Genomic DNA, 21,480 nt, shown 5'->3' with positions numbered 1-21,480 from the left:
TGTAATTACCCTCACTGCTATCCCATCCAAAACTCCGTGTAACATCTGTTGTTTCAATTGCTCTTTTCTTGCTGGTCTGCAGTAAAACAAACAGCCTTTGAAGTTGGTAGGGGATACTTGTCACAGGATCCTCTTCAGATTCCTCAAATTCCCACCTATTTACAAGAAAGTATTTGACAATTAAAATTGCTGTTAAAATATTACTCAAAAAGACACAAATCAGTATCACAAGAGGTCTGTCAGTTTAGAGGTTTACTGAAGCTCTGTTTCCTCACTGAAAGCAAAGAATAATTCTTCAACAAAACCATCTTCCATTTCTACAACATGCAATGACTAAGCGCATAAATCCTCCCGTAAAGTAAACCCATTCATTGTTAATATTTGTATTTGAACAGCACTTAAAACTTCATATGAAGTTTCCTGTTATCTGGATGTGGCATATTCTTTTAAAAGCCCATCTATGCCACACCAGTAACACCAGGATGGTAGTAAAATCAGAAGGTGCTAAGCAGAGAAGTTACAATAGTCTAGCTGGTTTGATTTAAAATAAGAAATCTCATACTTTCCCTAGAAAATGTCTCCATTCCCTTACTGTGTTCTGCTCTTTGCCTATCTACATAACTCTACCCACTACAGAATGACAGCTTGCTATTCAAGTCCAAAAGCGTTTCAATATCCAAAATTCTGACACGAGAAATCCAAAATGGTTTCGTACCACAGCGTACTAGGACAAATGTGACACTTACTATAACAATTTTAAGAACCTGTCTGAATCACATATACTCACTTATATAACGCATTTCTAAATTCAGGAGTCATGAAAAGTGTTTGTAAAAGGCTGTTCAAGTAACAGGTCATTGCTTGATTGACCAGACCCACATAACCTATAAATACAAAAGAAATGGAAATAACGTCATTAGATGGGAAATTCCTAAGACTTGAAATATATTTTAAAAGAAAACAGTTCTGGGATAATATACAGTAAGAACTGCATCCAGCTCTTGTCATTTACTGTCATTTGTTCCATAACAAGTAAAGGAATAATACAATTACTTATTTCAGAGATCGCTAAAGAGACTGCTTACACTACAGACATCATCTCTCTGAATTTCAAAGCTATTTCAGTCTCCACGAATCACATTTCAAAATAAATAACAGTATTTAATGCTACATACTCCATCAACAGACACAGGTAAAAACATATGTTAATAGCTAAATATTTTATAGAAGAATCTAGAATTTGTTAATAAGCATTTTGTATAGCAGCTTACTTATTGCCTAACTAAAAAAAATATCATAATTAAGATTTCTATCTGCTGTGGATTGCATTCTATAAACCAAAGAGCTACACAGAGTGCCAGCACACATGTTACAAAATCTTCTTCCACACTAATTAAAACAGCTACCAAAATCCAGTGCAGTTTTCATCAGTAGAAATGAAAAATATTTATATTATTGTCATTTTAACATTTCCTCCTAAGTGTATAACATTAATAGCTGATAATGAAACAGCGTATTCTGAACCACAACATAATATAGAAATGAAACATTCTTAGTTATACTCTGAAGTTCTTAGTAACAGTGTTAAATACATCTCAACTCCATGTTAGCAACAAAAAGGCAGTTATCCCATGCAAAATACCAACATGTTCTGTGAAGATACTAACTTGGCCAACACATATTTAATTTATTCCTCTATACAACTCACCAACTTAGTTTCATTAAATTGAAAAAGGCATGTGGCACAAACACTAAAAAAGAAATCTTTAACAGCCATGAATCAGAGACATGTTTGCATCTCCTCACAAATATTACTACTAGGAGTTGTCTCACTACTGAGCTATAACTTTATGGACACACTGTAGCATATATGAAAGTAAAAAGCAAAAACACTAATGCACATTGCAGAACTTAATTAGCAGCTCAACAAACAACTAAGGATTAAAAACACCTGCCTTGAGCAGGGGGTTGAATCAGATGACCTCCAGAGGTCCCTTCCACCTCAGCTACTCTGCTTCTATGAAAAACTCAAAAATAAGTTGAGCAATTGTAGAGAAGATTGATAAGAATACAAAGTAAAAATCCAGGATAGTATGAAACTCAGCAAGGACATTCCCAATCACGTATTTCAGGCCTATAGGAATTTAGCTCCTGTCAATCTTCATACAGTGATAGCTTGTTAGCACGACAGAGTTATGACCATGAAAACATGGAGGAAAATTCCAGACCTTTTTTTTTTTTCCTCTCTCCTCTGGCAATGTCTTAAATTTCTTTATGAGCCAACATTGCTAGGAGGCAAACAGAGCAAAGGGCTGTGACACACAGGTGGTGACAGCAGCTGCTGGCCGGACACAGGCTGCCTTAGCCTGCCCAGCCTCACAGCATCTGCCCTGGCACAAAGCTGCACTTCCCTTCCCAAGAGGGAGCCTGCTCATTGCTGGTGTGCCATGGAGGGGAGCACTGCCTCTCTTGGGGAATCGTGGCAGAAGCAGAGAAACCAGAAATGGAGGGCTACAGGAGGAAGATTTTAACTAACACAGGGAGTGCAAAGCTTTGAGAGCAGGCACTCTGAAAAATAGCATCAAGTACTCAATAAGCTGCAAATGAAAACACACAGCTTTCTTGAGACTAATGCTATTTGGTAACAAGACCACAGCTACTCAGCCAAGGAGCAGATCAATGCCAAAATGGGAGGGAGGGATCAATTACAATTGCACTGTCACTAGCAGAAGCCAGGATACAGATCATCTGTTCATAAAATGTTTGAATAGTCTAGACAATGTAATAGAAAATGTAATAACGCAGAGTGGTTTCAGAAGGGGATTGTTAGTGATTTTATTTTTAGTTAAGCAGAATTTATTTCAAAAATCCTTAAGATGCTGCTATTTCAAAGTATGCTAAGATAAATAGAAATCAACAATGCCTTTACAAGATGTAAAGAACAATATACCTGTCTCTGATTTGCTCAGGACTGAAGAGTAAGAGTAGCTTTGACTGACATAATCATTGGTACAGCCAACAGAGCCCTCTCTGGAAAGAGGCCCTATAAATCTGTCCTGGGCACTGTCTTCTGTTGTACCTGACTCCTCCTAAAACAGAAGTACATTTATATTAAACAAAAATCAGACAAATTATTTCTTTCACAGAAAAAAAACAACTGTCTAAGTATATTATTTTGTAAAAAACCTTAAGACAATAGAGAAGACTCACAATTGCTAATCTAACTTCAATTATGCCCTCCAAATTCCCAACACCTTGAGAAAGCATTCTTTGCATTAGTGGATGTAAACAGCCTTTGCAATACCATACCTGACCAAACAGTACTTTAAGGCATGCAACAAAGTACGTTTGCTATTTATCATCTTCTGTTTCTCAAGTTTACTGCACTGACATCCAAAACAAGATTTTCATTTACTTCTATAATGATAAAAACTACAATTCCATATTCTTACAGAATTACACTCCCATTCTGACTTGCACACATTTAATTTTTCTTCCTCAATTCCACAGAGGCCAAGTAGGCTTTGTGCTATCGTAAGAACTGAGTAACACACCTTCATACATCACCACCTTTCTGATCCACGATTTAAAGAAACTGTGACTATGTTTGTATTTCAGTGTCACGTCTTTGAGCATTTTCAAGTATTTTGCTACGGCAGACCATTACTTGTAGCAACACTGACTAATCAGGCTTTTTTAAATAAAACTGAAAACAGCCCACGCTGCTGTTGATACCAGACTACAATTTTTGAGGATCAGTGGCCTAACACTGCTTTCAAACACCTGTAGGAAAAGAATGAAGTGTATGATGGAATGTGTACTGTTAAGACTTCTCTCCAAACGTGTCATAGATTAATCACAATCTTATGAAAATAACCACACCAAAAAACTGCATTAATACTTGACAAGCATGAATAAAAAGTGACAGCTCATCACTACTATTGGAATTAGTCTTAATTCAAGGTAAAACCAGGGGTGTATAACAGTAGTCTAGAAGTCTGCTGATAAGTCTCCTGAGGTACAGTTCACATGAAATACATGTTTCAATTTCATTCCATTTTCTAACATGATTATATAAGCAATACACATAACATACATCTACCCACCCAACACTGAAGCTTAAGAATTTACTAACCTGCATTATATGAGGTTGTTCACCATCTTTGTCTGTCAAATGCAGAAAGTTCTTCTTCCCTGGCTCAAAACCAGCATCAAGAATAGTTTTGTCACTGTTCTGATCTATTGGAGTCTGTTAAAAAAATAAAGCACTTTATTTTTTTAAACAGATTTATATGCAATTAATAGATTCTGTCCAAGTACATTGCTTGAAGTAGCTTCTGGCACACTAAGATGAAATGAAAATAGATAACAATTATCCAGTATAAACAAAACATTCATCATTAACACTGAAAGAACATAGTATTGTTAGTGGTACAGTTTACCAAGTGCTATAATACAGCTTAATACTTCAAAGTCAGCAATCTCTTCAGGAGACAAGACACTGGGCTACGCATTTCCTGCAGAATATCAAACCACCAAATCCCCTACACACAGTTTGTTTTCTTAAAAGAAAAAAAGGAAGCTCAGCAACCATAAACATGTATTGAAATAAACATGTCTATTTCTTCAGGAATTTCATGGTTTAAGTGCATCTCAGAGTAGTCTGAGAGTAGTATTACTTAAAACCAACACTGATTTACAACAAATCATAGAAATAATGTTAATCTGTTTTTTTTTTGTATTATACTTTCAAACAATTATCAGAAGAAACACAAAGTTACTACACAGTATTATACTTTATTTAATGACTAAGTTCCTGTATCAATTAAGAGCGCATTTTGAGATTAAAATGTAGATAGAATGAAGTAATGTCCTGCCAAATCAAAACAGTGGTATCAGCATTCTGGTGAACCTATTACTAATTCTACAGGGACTAACTAAAAAAATTACTATTCAGTATTCACTACACAATACAGATAGCACTTTCCTGTAACATTAAGTCTTGAATATTTGCTACCAACAGGAAATTGAAAATACTTCTCCCATACCATATCAGTTACATTGTCTCCACTTCCCCACACCAAATCAAAGGTTCCATTCACATAGCCCACTTTCGAAGCTACATCTTCAAACAACTTCTTCAGTGGCGTGGAAGCTGGCACATTCAAGGTAACACGTTCATTCACTGTCTTGGAATTTGTGGTATCTTGTATTATACACAGCACTCTGGGCTCCTCAGCAGCACTTTCCACCTAAAATGACAACAGACAACATGTTGATCAATACAGCTAAGTACATCCTGGAGTTCTACCCAAAAATCAAGTTTTCACCAATTGGGGTAAATTTCTTGTAATCTAAGGAGCCTTTACTTTTTTCTTTTTATGTCTGCTTTATAAAGAACCCCCCAATTTAGGCAAATTAAGTCAAACCCCTTCATTCTTTAAGGACAATAAGGAATTTGGATGCGTAGAGGAAAACTTCTCAAGCTCTGCACAGAACTTTAGCCTTCAGGCATATAGAAGTCCACATTGAAGCTGAAATAAACTTTCAGATCATCACTTTATTCTCATATTTGGTTTTGCCATGGCCATGAATGCCGTTGAAGCAGAGGTACTCCTTTTGTGACTTCTGAAAATGTAAACCTGAAGACCTCCAAAGCTTATCAATCAACTTGGAAGCCGTCCATTAAAACAAACAAGTCTCAGAATCAAACCACAACCAACTTCCTTCTACCAAATCCATGGCTGGGTGAGTCACAGGAGAAACTGCCTGATTAAGAAAATGAACATTGGCCAGATGACAACTAGGAAGTTTTAATATCATGACAAAAATATTCTGAACAAACTTGAAGATACCTGAAATGAGCAAAGTGAAGGCAATGGAAAAAAGGTAAAATTTTGTAGTCAGAAAATTCAAGAAAACAGCATTTTCCCAACGCTTTCCAAAACTGAAAAAACAGGAAAGCAAAGTTTGAGGGAAATACAATAAATTCTCTCAGTTCTCCAAAGGACAGAACAGAGAATAACTAATACTGAAATATAGAAAAGGTGAGGTCAGTAAAAGGAATAATTAGTCACCAATGAGTCAGTCTTTTCAACTTGTAACACAAAGCATTAGTAATGCATATCAGATCACCCAAATGTCACTCCATGGCTAAAAGCACATTGCCAAGAGGGGCAAACAGATGCATGCAGTTCTATTTCCATTTTCAGTGGATAAAACATCAGCCAACAGCAGGAACTGTGTTCATGCTAAAGCTGTCAGCCATGTCATAAATAGCCACTGAATAAAGAACCAAACAACTTGAACATCCCTTGTATTTCTACATAAGCAACCTCATCACACAGAAGACCAAAATACTGTGAGTCTCTCACAAGTGGTCCTAAACACAAAACAGCTTAACAAGGAATAAACATTTTAATTCATCTCTTATCTATGGAAGTGGCAAGATCAGTTGGCAACTCAAAACCAAACAAAAGGTAACTGCAGCATCTACTTCCATTGAGTAGACAGTAGAAATGAAGTTGACAGAGAAGGGCAAATACAGCCAATCATAATCCTTAATGTTATGCTTCCTACAGACTGACTTAAGAATTTGAAGCCCAATTTCCCTAGGTTTACCAACTTCACTGAAGATTTCAACACAGAACATTAACTACTTGCTCAGAAGTATACAAGTCACCACTTCCAGCTAGTCTGCTGCATCTCATCTTCATGCGTTTCATCTTCACTGAAAAAGGAAAGGCTTATTACCTTCTGAGGAAACATACAACACCACCTCTGAAACATTAACTAGACATTAAGAAGAAAACAGCTCAAGAGTTAAAAACAACTTGAACATACATAGACTAAAATCAAATTGCACCAGAGGTTACTTCCCAGGATGATTCTTTCCATTATGTTTTATAGCACTGAGCTAGGCTTTTTTTTTTAATCCAGTAATCAGCATACAATTTGACTCTTTCATTTTGTGGTTACGAAAGACAAGTCTATGGCTCAGGTCAGTGATCCTTCTTTGATTCTTCTCCAGAACACAAACAGCAGCTAAGAACCAGCAGACTCATAGGATCATGCTATTCTTAGGGCCTGGGCTCCTGGCAGCAGCAGGGGCCTGCTCTGGGACTAAGCCCACCTTCCTACATAGCACACAGTAGGTCAGAGGCACCTGGTACTACTCATGCACTAGAAAAATGCAAACTAACACTAGTATCAAGGATTCCCACAGTAGTTTTGTGCTGATCCTGCAACTACAACTGCTACTTACTTAAAATACAATCATGCTACGAACAGAAGTCCTTCATTTGAGACCCAGTTCTTTTTTGTCATATTTCTTTTACATATCCAACACCATAACTCTCCTTTTCTCTGTAGAAGACAGCACTGTGAATTCAACTCCTCCTACTCAAAACTTTCTCCACTGCTTTTGGTTACAAATTATTTGTGACTAATCCTGTAGTTACTACTGACACAGCATCTGATGGAGAATTGCATACAGGAAATAACATTAAGAAAACAAATTATGTAAGATTACAGAACATTTGCTTGTTCAGTTGCTAGATGTTCCACACCAGACAAATCCTCTCTTGCTCATTCACAGAGGTAATTCTAACAGACCAAGCTGGTTTAACTCAAGATAGTACAGCAAAAGAGATTAAGCCATTGTGTGTTACTGTTGTTACTGTTTCACATTCACAGTAAACAAGTCAAGCAAAAAGCATCTTGATCCAATTCAGTTCATGCCTTAAGTACACACATAGTATATGAACTACTCAACAACTACAACAACTTGTTTGTGGCTACTTAAAAAAAAAAAAAACTGTAAAAGCCAAAACTAGCCGGAGATCAACCTCTAGGCTATTTTGACAGATTTATCAAACCAAGACCTCAGAATAAATACTAAACCTAATTTCAGATGCAGCATAGCCTGGTATACAAGATAAGCTACATGTGGTTACCATTTTTGATGAATAACTAAAGAGCTACTGAAACACACTGATACAAAAGCATATAAACATAACAGCAGAAGCTTTGAACTGAAGAAGTCTAATAGACACACACAATCTTGGTATTCAAGAACATGCATAAAAATTCAACAGCTCATGCTCAAGTTCAGAAATAAAAGCTCCAGCATCATGCTGTTACTGTGGATCTCAATTTATACAGTTGACTTCATCTGTCTACCTGTGAAAATTTCTTCTTCATTTCAGCAAAGATACTTTGTCTGCAACTCCAAAACATATCCTATAATACATAAAAACAAAATTAACAAGTCATAGATTTTTAAAATAGTAATGGAACTTCCTTTGCACGAAATCGGCTTTTCAATATAAAATGATTACTGCTTAATTCCAAACCAGTCATAGAAAAACTTTAGAAGGAACAGCCTCCAAACAGCATTAAGTCTGCACTGTGTTACCATTCCAATTCTTACCAGAGATGTTACGTAACACATTGGTAAGCCACGACACCACAGACCACATTTCACAGAAAAAAGTAAGTAGAAACACATCAACAATTCAGCAAGTCACTTCATACTAACAAACTCCTCCATTACATTAAAAAAGCCCTCCAGACACAGTTAAGCCTTCTACCTCAAATGGTTCAAGTGCAAGAATAGCATATACCTCTGTAACCCAGCTTACTTCATTACAAAGCTGCCGGTTTCCTATGAAGCTGCTCCTTTGTGCCTCAATTATTTCCTGCAGGAAAGGCTGGATGAGGCCTGTCTGACCCACGGCCTGCACACCACCCACAACAACTCACACTGCAGCTGCCCCCTGCTCTTCACCATCACAGCAGTGGCTCAGCACCACTGAGCAGCCTGGCCCAGGAACACACCCATCACCCCACAACAACCCAACACCAGTGCTCTTTTAGCAGTTTCTGCTGAAACCAGAGCAAGGGGAGGGCATGGCACAGCACCAGCTCACATTATGGGAAATCACTGCACACGTTTCAATACATACACTAAATACAGCCACGTGAACGGAGGAAAACATGCAGCAGTGCTTTCCATTCTGACAAAGGAATTTAAGATGTTTCAAGACCGCTGAAAAAATACAGCAGTTTATATTTTTGACTCCATTTTCAGTGGAAATAAATACATTACCTGCAAATGTTCAAATGGAATGCGTAGAGGTGCAAATCAGATATTCAACTCAAAAATACATCTTACAGAAGTCTCATAGAGAGACACCTCTTTCCAGTGAAAGATAACCCTTGCCTCACAATCTAGTTTTACTAAAAACGTTTCAAGTTAAATAAGTTTCGCCCCTTTACTCAACGCATCCTAGCTCAGTCAAAAGGCTGGACGCCCACGGTATAAACATGAATGTGTTTTGAAATATCTGACTGAAGGCAGTATAGGGATAAATTACTGAATTAATACCAGAACTTGTAATAAACAGAAAGTCCTCCTTAGCATCTGCTTTGCTACATAAAACAATGCAAAAACCACAACCTACACAAAGTTGTTTTTCCACCCATGGACAAATATCAAACTAATTATTTTCAGATCCTCCAGCATTGCTCTTTATATGCTCTGAAAGGAGACAAAATGAAGAAATAAGAGATTTGGAAGGAGCAACGATGTTATTTGCATCTTCATTCTCCATTGCACACTCAGTCAAGATCAACAAAACACAACCTGACAATCTTTATTAACGTGCCTTATCTGCCTCACCAAATGACCTACAAAAACAGCCAAAGTTAGACTGCTGCATTCTCAGCAGGATGACATATAAAACATTTTATTTTTTACAGAGACATTCTAACATCCTACTTAAAAAGCTTTAGTACTCCAAAGCTAGTAATTCTATCCAGTAACTGTCATCTTTACACACACCAGCATATAATTTCAGATTTGACAGACTTTGAAAATTGAAAAATAAAAAAGAATTGTAATGCAATAATGGGATGGAAAGTACCATAATAATAGCAGGGTGGCCAAGTCTTTGGCTACTACCAATGAGAAGGAACCCAAACACAGCAGCCACACACACACAAATGAAGGAAAGAGCTGCCTAACTTGTACAGGCCTTAGGTAAAGCAAGGACCTCCAAGAAAGGATACGATACCCTCATCTCCACTGCCAATCCTTAAATGAGGTGTGGGAAGGAGGTGGATCCTGGCTCCAGACCCTCCAGTCACCCAGGTATATTCCACCTGAGCTCCCCTGGGTTGGCCCTGCCTTCCCACCAGGTGCTCCATCACTGGAGGCCATGACTTAGCATTTCTACTACAACAATCTACACATTTTTCTTCCTTACTCATCGCACCTGCTCTCAATTAAAAGCTACAGACATTTTGACTTAAAAGTGAACCAAATCCCTCAAGCATGATTTGGAAGCATGTGATTTTCAATATGAAATTCACCGGTTTACTACCTTACGCTGAAGACTTAAGTCTTCCCTTTCCACCTCTGGTTGGCCTGTATGAATGACTGGCCCTTCCTCTAGCTTGAATTCCTTCTTTCCAGAGACACCCACCACATCTGCAGCAGGGGTGCACAGATTTTTTCCATATGCTATTTGAGTTGGTGCACGCAGTGGTGGTGGAAGGGAAGGACAGGCTCTAAACATTGCTTGAATGCAACAGATATATCTGCAGAATATCTATTTTAGAGGAACGCTCTTTGGGTTCTCAGCTCTTGAATTTTCAGTAAAGGACTACTGGAAGATTTTCAAGTGTTATTTCACTCCAAATGTATTCTGAATAGCAAAAAAAAAATTACTTAACCTTTCACTTAAAGTGAACACAAATGGAATTTACAAACTGTACTGCTTACGCGATGCTTGGGAATTTTGCTCACAAGTAACCAACAGCCTGACTGCACTGACAAATCACACAAACGTGCCAGCTTTTCAAAGGCAGCATGCCATACCTCTCAATTAAAACATTCACCGTACCACTATGAATAACCATCTTAATAAAAACAATCGATTCTACATTTTACAGAAAAGCTCTGTTCTATGAGGAAAATGCACGCTTTAAAGTGAACTTAAGAGAATAAATACCGTGCCGCAACTAAAAGCTTAAGCTTTGCCCTGATTAAAATGAACTTGGAATTCACCAGACATCCTCAGAAAGCAGGCTAGCACGTTAACTATACAGTTCACACATTTTGAACTAACACATGTAGTCAGAGGTAGATACAGAAATATTCTACTCCCATTTTGGCAATAGGAAAAAGAACAAAAAAAGCCAGCTCAAAGTCCCCACCCAGCTAGATGTTGCTGCATCGCTATACTGCAATTCAGCGTGCCCAACATCGTAGCTTATGGAAATATGTTGCAGATGCTCCACCGCATAAGTATCTAATCAGGCAAACATAGGCATCAACTTCACAATGCCATTTGGAACAACTTTCTAGGGTTATTTTATCACAGATGTCTCCACAAGTTAATTGTTTGGTCACATCCTTGAGATACTCAAAGTATGTTATATATTATGTTATAAAACTACAGTTTCACGCACTAACCTCCTAAAATGTCAAAACACTGACATTTCCATAGACTGGATTTGGAAAAGATTTTTTTGCAATTGCAAACAACAGCTCTAATATTAGTGGACATTGCAGACAGTCATTCTATTTAAGCATTTTCCTCATGCAGCTTTCTAAAAAAAATTTAAATTGGTGATCTGTATGGACGCCTGTCAACGAGAACAGACAGCCTGCAAGAGGCAGGGCAAAGTACACCGCTCTGTTCAAGTATTTCAAGTTGCAATTCTGTATACATTAACAAAGGAAGCACTGATATTAATGGCATTCACAAGACAAACAAGGGCTTCCACCATATGCACTCTGTATTTGTCAAAACAACATTGAAATGCAAAACCGTAGAGGTTTTAACATTGTGTTTAGATGTGGCTTGCCATTTCTCATCTCTGAACCATTAAGCATACACTTTACTAACCTTGTGAGGATAAACCCATTAGAAAAAAAAAAATACATCTTTTCAAGTGATGGATGACACTCCCCAGATTTTGACTCCATTTCTGTGCATCATAAAGTGATTTTCAGAGACTGGAAGTGCAAGCTGGAGCTAACCTCAAACTTAACACAGACTATCTAATGTTTCTCAGCTTCATTATTTCCAACAGATAACAGCACGAAGCAGTAAGCAAAATTCACAAGTTTCAAGAATTTAAATAACAGATGTGCAAAGTCTAGCTGCCAAGTGAAGTCAATGGCCTGCTGAGACTTAATATGATCACTAGTTAAGAAATTCCTAAACATCCACACTCTATAAATAATTGTCACAAATCACTGCATTACAGAGGGATGACAGATGAGTTGTGAGAGGCAGCGGAAGACATCATGATTACATTCACAAAATGGCTTGGATGATTAAGCCAAAAACAGCAATTTTCACACTTAATGCAGCATCAGTAGCTTAAGGCCATACAAAATGCACGAGCGCTGCGTATGACACCACTACATGCCAAACTGCTGTGTAACTGCTTGGGTGCAAGTTGCCAGCAATTACAAATACGAAGTAGAATTTTGTAGTTCAAAAAAAAATATCACACAAAAAGTAGTCTGCATCCATAAATTTTACTTCTAAAGTATCATTGTGTAGAAACAGACGTTACAACCGAACTAACTTTTTCAGCCACAAGATGTTTCCAGATCAGATCCTTCAGAAACCAGGACCATGCTCCAGGAACTCCACATACTCCTAAAGCTCCAATCCATTAAACTGGAGACGTACTGACAGCACTATATTTTTGCATAGAATGTGAGGAAGGCCAAAGACCTTCGAAACACACAGCAGGAAAGAATAACCAGAGAGCTTAATTGCCATCTCCACTCCTAACAACTCTCTTAACCTTGTGCATTTCAAACTATGGATCTCAGAGTTCTACCAACTCACCAAGACTGTTGAATTTACAGTGCACTAAAAGCACCCCACACATGCAAGGTAGCCAGAAAACTTTGCATGCAGCAATGGTTTGCTTGTTCAAGCAGTTACAGCTTGAACAGTTGTAGCAGCTGCTAGAAGAAGCAGCCTTGTTCTCACTTGCTTTCTTCCAAGCCCTGGACCCCCTTTTCTTTAGCTTGCAGAGCCTGTAGAGAACACACTGCTTCATATTGAGCTGACTTATGTTGTTCATCCTTCTTAAAATGGTTTCTTGTACTGCAATTGTTTGTTTTTCCTCTGTACATGTCAGTGTTACTTCACAGGATGAGAGGAGCAACTCCCCATCTACACTGTACGACCTGGAAGTTCAAAAACTACCTCTACTCCAGTGATCACACTGATTTTTTTTCTTCATCTAGATTCCAGCCTGCTGTAGAGAGGGTAACTGCTGGATATCACGGAAGGTTGGAGACTCAACTGAGACTAATGACCCTGGCCAAACGATCCTCCAGAACACCTCCCTTTAGTGGATGAGCTGATGAAGACATGAGGGAGGAAACGAAACCCTGCAGCAGAGCCACTGGATACTCAGCTGCAATGGAGAAGAGGTACACATTTCATTATCGGTACCATTGCAAATCTCAGGTCAATTACACGGTTTTCAAACACAAATCCTTCTGTGGTAACAAAATTTCAATTCAAAAGAAGTTACCTACCTCACTGAAACAGAATAGCACGCTGGCTGTTAAAAATCACTCAAAATAAATACAGTCAAGTTATTATTTCCTCTACACACTTCAAAGACCTATGCTGTCAGCTTACTAAAGTGCCTGAAAAAAAACACTATGCCTCAAAAAGAAAGAGTGTGTGCTGCAAGGCTAGCATTCACCTTTGAGAGATTGCTTCTACTTCTAGGGATTACTAGGTCAATAGAATTTACAATAGCATTGTAAACAGCGTTAGGAATAGTAGAAACAACAGCCAGAAAAAGCTGGTAAGAGGCTAAAGAAGTATATTTATCCAGTATCTGAAGGACTGCAAAGTAAATGGGGTGCACGTCTGACAGCTGAATTGAGAGAACTTTTTTTTCAGAGGCTCTACCCTTTGTTCTCTAATTTAGAACACTGTACACACATCTCAAGACTATCTCGAAGAACCAGCCTTCTTACCCTTCCACCGGCTCTTTAAATATGGTAAATCAAAGGTGATTTAGAAATTAAATACATCCCTTAAAATTCAACATAGCAACTGTCAAAAGTGAAACAGTACAAATCCATAAGCATCCTACAGGAAACCTGAACTCTAACAAATGCAAAAATGAACAGGACATCCATGGATCATAAGGAATACACCTATATGCTGCCATTACTGCAAATGATTCCATGGAGAACATGGAAAACTGAAGCAGAAGTCTCCACAGAAGGTATGCAAAGACAATGCATGTACAAGGAAGGAATTTTTTTTTCCATATATAGTTTCCCATTTACTGACTGATGAAAATATTTTATTTACAAACAAGACTAGGTACTACTAACTGTTATATCTCCTTATTTTATCTTTAACATTAATCATTACCAATCAACAGTAACTATGTAAATCAGTAAACATGTCTTCAATTCCTTTAGCTCCTGCAGTATTACACCAGACTTCTTCAAAAGTGCAACAAAACTTGAAATCAATCTTTTTCCAGATGTAATCTACAGAGAACACAGTATACGAAGCACATTTCACCTACACACCTTACAAACTACAGCATCCACTAAAACAGAAATCATGCCTGAATCTTTGTTATCTCAAAGGTGCTCTCATCACATCTCATCAAGATGTGAGATTTCACATTCCGGTTCCGCTCCAAGAATACATTCCTTTTGCCATGCAATACCTTCTTCAGTCATAGAACATTTCCTTTTTAAAGGGCATGTACTGTAGGCCAGCAGAACAGTTTACCTCAGACGAAGCATTCTGCTTAACTTAATGCTGAACATTAAGATATTTTACAGAACTGGCTATGTAAAAAGGTACTTGCTGCCATAAAAGGAACCTTATGGTCACAAAAGGAGCATAGTCACAATCCTCAGAGACTAACTTCAATCAAATAATTTTTACCAATTTTACCTCTTGTTTTTTCTAGAACATGGACAACACGTTCTTTCTGAAGTTATTTCAAGAACCAGTGCTAAGACCTTTTGTTTGACACAAGCAGATTACATGCCAAATGTTGCAAAACACAAACCAAGTATTGCCAGCACACTTTCACAGCAGACGAAACTGTGAATAAGTTGAATAGCATTTCATCTGAGTTTACAAGAACAACCTGAAGATTTGGAGTTTTCAGTTATTTCATTCATTATATTGTAACTATTGTTTTGAGGATATTGTTTTGATCAAGACAAGAATACAGTATAATACTAAAAAAGCAACTCACAGGATAAAGTCTAAAATATCAGCTTCCAGTGTTTGCAAAAAGAATCAAATATACTTACAAACTGAAAGAAAAAAAAAATCAACTATGCAACTCGATCACTCCACTTTCTAGACCTAATTTTCACACAAGTTCCAGACAGAAACACCCAAATATTTATGAATATAAGAGTGGAGCTGTGACTGGATATCTGAATATCCACATTAATGCACGTTTTTTAACATATCAGGAAAAAGGTTTAAAATAAGACTATTCCAAAAGTTAATTCCACCAGGACTAAATCCTGAAAAGAAACAAAGTCAAAGCGTACATCTATTTTAGTACTTATCTGCAAGTTTTCATCTTATATTAATATATTACATTAACATCATTACGTTCTGTCAGCAAAAGGAACAAAGAAACTACTTAAAATGTGTGGGATACAAAAGCTCATGTTTTACAGTTAAGATGCCACTGCACTGACCTAAACCCACAGGTACCTAGGTTTTAAAAAAATGAAAAACAAGATTTATTATTTAAAAATGATATAGTTATTTTAAAGAAAGTTTTTTAAATATTTTAAACAAAATCTTGCTGTATGCTGAAGTTTCAAGCTTTTGACAGTCCAGAACTTAATACAGGCCCTGCATCCACGTCATTACTTTGCAGCTTAGAAAATGCATTATTTTGAGAAACAGCATAGAATTGCTCAAAAAATTAAGGACTGTACTTGTAGTACTGTACTCAATTCACGTAGTAATTTTGATCAGTGATCCACAAAATACTAGAGAACACTATTTGTCATGTTTAAAAATGCATTACAGTAACAAAATATATCAAGTGCTATTTGTCAGATTACTCTATTTAATAATAACTTCAGCTCATGTCATCTATGGACTGAAGTTCCAGTAGCGAGTAACAACCTCTTAGGCAAAAATTTAACACATTATCTCAACAGATAATCTTGATAATCTTTCTTGTACTACATATTACACAATAGGATAGGGAGCTAACCTGTAACTTCAGGAAGCCCAGTGGCTGAACAAAGCAGGGAAAGATGTTCCGTATGACTCTCATACCTTGTTCACCTAGCTGCAGCACTCTCTGAGCATCACTCAGTTAGCATCTGTTTGCAAGCTACAGACGACTTGGTAGACTTCTGTTCAGACACAGTTTTCTAAGTATGATTTTCCAATTTGTTCAGTCAATGAACGTGTGATTGTGAAACAAACTATGTCATGCTTTACAACACAAATAAAGCACACGGGAAAGAAAGCAGAGAAAAACTGCTAAGTTACACTTTCTGTAACTATTTGTTATGTTTCTCAACATACTGGAATCAGAAAACAAAGGCGTCATCAGTATTGGAAAGAACAACATTCGTTCGCCAAACAAATGCCAATATCTCATTCTGATCTCCTGTTCTTCTGACGAAGAAGTTACTTTAATATCTATCACAAAACATCCTAGACTTGTTCAACACAGGAGATTAAAATAGATTAATTAGTGAAGGGATGAAAAGACTCATTAGTTAGCTGAGAGAACATGCACTACATTCTTTGATTAAATGGCAGCAAGTACAAAGCATACGTACTTATTCTGGCAGGTGTACTTTGAATAGCTCATGCTGGAACATGTTGAGAAAGTATCTGCACAACATTTAGTTAATTAGTGGCACAGACATTTCAGGAAGCTAAGGGCAGAACCTACTTTTCATATCCCGACCAATTATGAGTCTGAGCAATGGTCTGTAAGTGGATACAACTTCTCTTTCAGTAAAAGTTTCTGTAAAATGTACTTAACAGTACAGAAATGCTTACCTTTTCCATCAGCTATGATGGTTATAATATTGTATTATTCACTATTTGAGGTATATTTGTCAAATATAAGTTTCAGGTCTACTTTGATCTCAAACACTGGAATTGTTTTTCCCCTTCTAATAGCCCCACTTTATTTTCAAGTTGATCCTACTGATAATCCCCTCACTCGCTGGATAACATTTCCTTGACTAAGGCAAAAAACAACACCAAATAATAACACAATTCTTCAAGACTGTCTAGCATTTACTAGGGTGAGCAACATCCTCTATGTGACCCAATGACTTCTATTTTACTTGGTATAAAAGAACACTAAATTTCTCAGAAGAGAGAAAGAAAATTTAGAATTGCAAGGAAAGGAAATATGGACCAGTTCACACCAAGTGGGAACACTCATCCCCTGTTATGAAGAAACCACTGGCCTCATCAGTATTGAGACAATTGGGAAAGTGTCAGGCAGTGAGTGGCAAAAAAAAAAAAGAATTAGCTTACTAAATATTTGTATAACTGGGCAACAATTTCAGTCTAAATACTGTACTATAAACTGCTTTAATACATAAAATAAAAAAAATGCAATACATGCACTGCAAAAACAGCAATCCATACTTCCATAAGCTCAAGGTATACTAAATACAAACTGAAGACTTATAAACAACCTAGTAGATATCTTATTACTCTGACAGCAAAGACTTGTAACACTGATGTATCCTAGCATTGTATCTACAGTGACCTCAAGTAAGCTTGTAGACAAGAACCAAAACCCTTCTGCCACTATCTGATTAGTTATTTCCCAGACCAGACTAAAGCAAATGTTACTTTTTTTTAACTCTAACACTGGAATGCAAAGGCAAAAATATGGTTGCATACTCATTTCAAGAGACCTTGGTTCGTATCTAGTTTAATCTTTGAAACCAGTCAAGACATACTGCTATAAAAGTGATAATTACTCAGGACTTTAGGAAGGGAAAAAAAAAACAACACTGAAATGCAATCCTTTATCTGTCCCCAAAGGGCAGAACTGAAGCTCCAGAAAACCTGCTTTGAATCCTAGTGATTTAAGAATATTTAAAAGGTGGATGTTGACAACTCAGACCTGGAGAGTTCTCTTTACTTGTAACTCAGTGTTCTCAGCAGTGAGACTACTAATGAATCTCAGGACTTAACAGGAATGCTGTAACATAATACTTGTTAGACTTCTATCATTGAAAAGAATATAAAATATCCTGAAAAACACAGGACAAACTGAAGATAAATTTAAATGACACATAATCAGATGGGCTTAACAGTTGGTCTTTCTCCTCAGTTTGACTTCTGTGTCCCTGGAAAAAGTTTCCTCGCCTTCTAGAAATTCAAACATCTTGAAGAACTGATGTTGTTCCACTTCATTCACTTACAACAAGCACAGGACTACAATAAAGAACTTGAGAAAACTTGCTGAGAAAAAAAACAGCTTACAGTAATGTTACCAAAAGTTTGTAGATTTCATACCATATGATAAAGATAACAATATTACAATCACATGTGTTTCAAATATTTATTGTCCTTTATCCATGCTTCCCACTATACAGACAGAAGCGATTGCAAAACCCCAGTCCAAGGAGTTGGTTAAAAATACACAGCTGAATCATACATACACTCTGAATACAACTTTAAAGCCAACAGTGATACTATTAATACATATAAAGAAACAGCCTCAGCTAAATTCTTATATTAATCAACTCAACTCTTCCAGTTAATATAAGCACAACAAGGTTTCTCCTTCACTTCTGTACTGAAAAGAAAGAAGTTACCTTTGGCTCCCCTGATCTGTAGAATTCTATACCCAGAATTTGCTCCTAAAATTCGGTATTTATCTGAGTTCAGTTGTGCTCAAGAGATGCCACTTCGCTTTCCTGAAGCCTACAAACCTGAAGTCCCTGCCTCACAAGGTTTCCCAGAGCAGACACATCAGATGAAAAACAACAGGAAGAGTTTGCATAACTAAGCAAAAGTAAAACAGAAGAAGCTGAACACGTGAGGGTGCCTGCTCAGGAAATGAAGTTTCTGCCACCCCTGCTCTAAGCGCTCCCCAACACGGCTCACAGCACTGCACGCTCCTTTCCCTGAGCAGTATCTCTCACTCTTGACACGTGTCATTTGCCTATCGCTGCAGGACAGAAGCTTCGCCTTCCTCCTCACGCAGCCTGTTATCTTCAGCCTATAGCTGAAAACAAGCCTTCTCCCTTCCTCCCCGCGTCAAGGAGGAGACGAGGAACCTACGGCAGCTTTATTTATCCATCCACGGCTGTGTCGAGCCACGACTTCTGCGCTGCCCCCCTCACAGCCCAGTACCTGGGAGGACCACACGGCCCCAGCCGGCCGGCGGCACTCCCCGGCTGCCATTTCGCACGCCGGGGCCGCGCTCTTCCTACACCCCCGCCCTCCAAGCCGGCCCCGCCGGGGACAGCCCCGCAGCAGCCGCCCATGCCGCCCGGCCTCAGGGGCGGCCGCCACGCAGCCCGGCCTCCCCCGCGTGCCATGACACAGACAGGTGCAATTCCCCGGCCGTCTCCGCGGCCTGCCACGGCCTCTCCCCCGCCCCTCCTCCCGCAGCCCGTCAGCCCTGGGCCCTCGAAACCCCGCGGGCGAAGGGCCTCCCGCCTCCTCACAAAGACGCACACTCAGCCCCAAAGCGAGCAGGCCGAGCTTATCCCTCCTTCCCGGCCCCAGCGCTTCCCGCAGCCGCTGGGCCACCGCCGCCCCTCGCTGCGTCACCCGGCCCGCGCCCTTATCGCCTCACCTCCTTGGGGACGAGCTGATTCTCCTCGCTGGGCACCATGGCCGGTGGCACGGCGCCGGGCCCGCAGCAGGCAAAGCCGAGCGTCGCCGCCGTCGTCAGCAGTAAGAGGCGGAGAGACGCCGCCGGCTCATCCTCCTCCTCCTCCTCCGCCGCCCCAGCCGACGAAAGTCGCCACCCCCTCCACCAGCGCCTATCAATGAGAAAATGGCCGACAGCCGCTTTCTCGCGAGAATTGGGAGACTCGGCCTCAGCCCGCGGAGCTAGGCTGGGAGTTTCGCCGTCGCACGCTGACCGTCGCGGAGGCGGTACTTGCGCGTGGCGTAAAGCAGCCTCCCGCCGAGTCAGCATCTCGCCCCGTGGCAGCTTATTAACGTCCTCAGGAAAGCGAAGGGCAGAACCACGGGAGAAAGTAGCAAACTGTGCTAGGAGGAGCAGCTGCGCAGCGCCCGGCTTTAAGCCTTGTGCTGGGTGTGGCAGGAGCTCGGAGCCGGCTGCGAGAGCTTCGTGCCCCTCGCGTGGGAGCGCCCCGACCGCTGTGTGGGAGCCACTCACTCGCTGTGATAATGGGGGCCACGCTGTCAGCGGTGCTGGTTGTGCCCTGCCTTTCAGTCAGGAATTTCGCTTCACTTCACTTCCTTTTCTACCTTTTTGAGATAATTTGCACGTTCTTAAACGTGGGAGTTGAGAAAGGAGCCGGCTAGGCTTTCCCCAAAAGCTCAGCGTGCTTTCAGTGGTGAACTCGTACTGTGGAGGTAAAGCGTGTTCACTTTGGTGTAAAACATACAAATTGAGGGATGACGTTCTGTTTTCAAATAAAATGTGGTATTTCTGCAGCATCAGGTACACTGAGTCAGAAGGTATCCATTTTTACCCCTTAGGCAATCAGAAAAGCAAATGCTAATCTATAGATTTACTGAAATCTGTGTTACGAGGAACATAGTTACACTTATACCTACCTGAATTAATGAAAAACACTTGACTTGGATAATAAAGAATGATAACTTATAGGTGGACTAACTTTGCAAAAATACTTTTCTCATTATTTTAGTGTCCTCTTGTGGAAAAGCATAGAATTGAAGATACTTTGGGGTTTTGCATCTCATAAACATTCTGAACAGTGCTTTGAAGTCATCATTTCTTTGAATAGCAACATTATTATTTTCACCTTGCTGATTTGCTGTGGTAGATGTCACACCTTATAGCTTTTATGAATTATGCTCCTGGAACTCAGCATGAAAACTCCTTTGGAATACTCATAAAATAGTTTTTCAGTATGTTCTTAAAGTATTCTGGGTTGCATAACAACAGGGCCAAATCTATTTATACAGTAGAGGTCAATAGGACCTCTGGGAGAGGAACTCCTGACTTCTGGGTTTAAAACATATAGCACCTTACAGCTTCTCATCCCACTGAGACCCCTGAGCACTAATGAGGTGAAATCAGATACCAGATACAGGAGCATGTGAATTGCTTGCTCTTAAGGATACCCAGTGGTAGCTCAGGGTTGTATAGATAGGGATGCCTGTTACAAACGGGAAAAGAATTGAATAATTTTGTGGGGTTGATTAGCTTTGTTTGTTTTTCTGGAAAGTTTAGATTTAACAAAATCCTGTCCTCTAG

At 39.1% G+C, this 21,480-nt stretch overlaps 1 protein-coding gene across 3 annotated transcripts in view; it reads right to left on the bottom strand.

Moving 5' to 3' along the window:
* USP47 (ubiquitin specific peptidase 47) overlaps positions 1 to 20,015 on the bottom strand; it is a 45,424-nt gene extending 25,409 nt beyond the window's left edge. The window contains exons 1-7 of one of the 3 annotated variants that reach the window (XM_065755343.1): positions 19,861 to 20,015; positions 8,182 to 8,241; positions 5,049 to 5,252; positions 4,136 to 4,249; positions 2,951 to 3,089; positions 788 to 884; positions 10 to 155 (exon numbers count right to left, since the gene is read on the bottom strand). In XM_065755343.1, the coding sequence (XP_065611415.1) occupies positions 10 to 155; positions 788 to 884; positions 2,951 to 3,089; positions 4,136 to 4,249; positions 5,049 to 5,252; positions 8,182 to 8,241; positions 19,861 to 19,899 (799 nt within the window). In that variant the 5' untranslated portion in view covers positions 19,900 to 20,015. Of the gene's footprint in view, positions 1 to 9; positions 156 to 787; positions 885 to 2,950; positions 3,090 to 4,135; positions 4,250 to 5,048; positions 5,253 to 8,181; positions 8,242 to 19,860 lie in introns of those variants that run through there. The other 2 variants (XM_065755342.1, XM_065755344.1) reach the window with 2 other exon arrangements.
* Between the last annotated feature and the right edge of the window lie 1,465 nt (positions 20,016 to 21,480).

The sequence above is a fragment of the Cyrtonyx montezumae genome, unplaced genomic scaffold (genome assembly GCF_038088225.1).
Source record: "Cyrtonyx montezumae isolate F1298 unplaced genomic scaffold, pur_monq_1.0 scaffold_10, whole genome shotgun sequence".
NCBI lineage: Eukaryota > Metazoa > Chordata > Aves > Galliformes > Odontophoridae > Cyrtonyx > Cyrtonyx montezumae.
The sequence above is the reverse complement of the archived record's forward strand: the minus strand, read 5'-3'. Positions and strand labels throughout refer to the sequence as shown.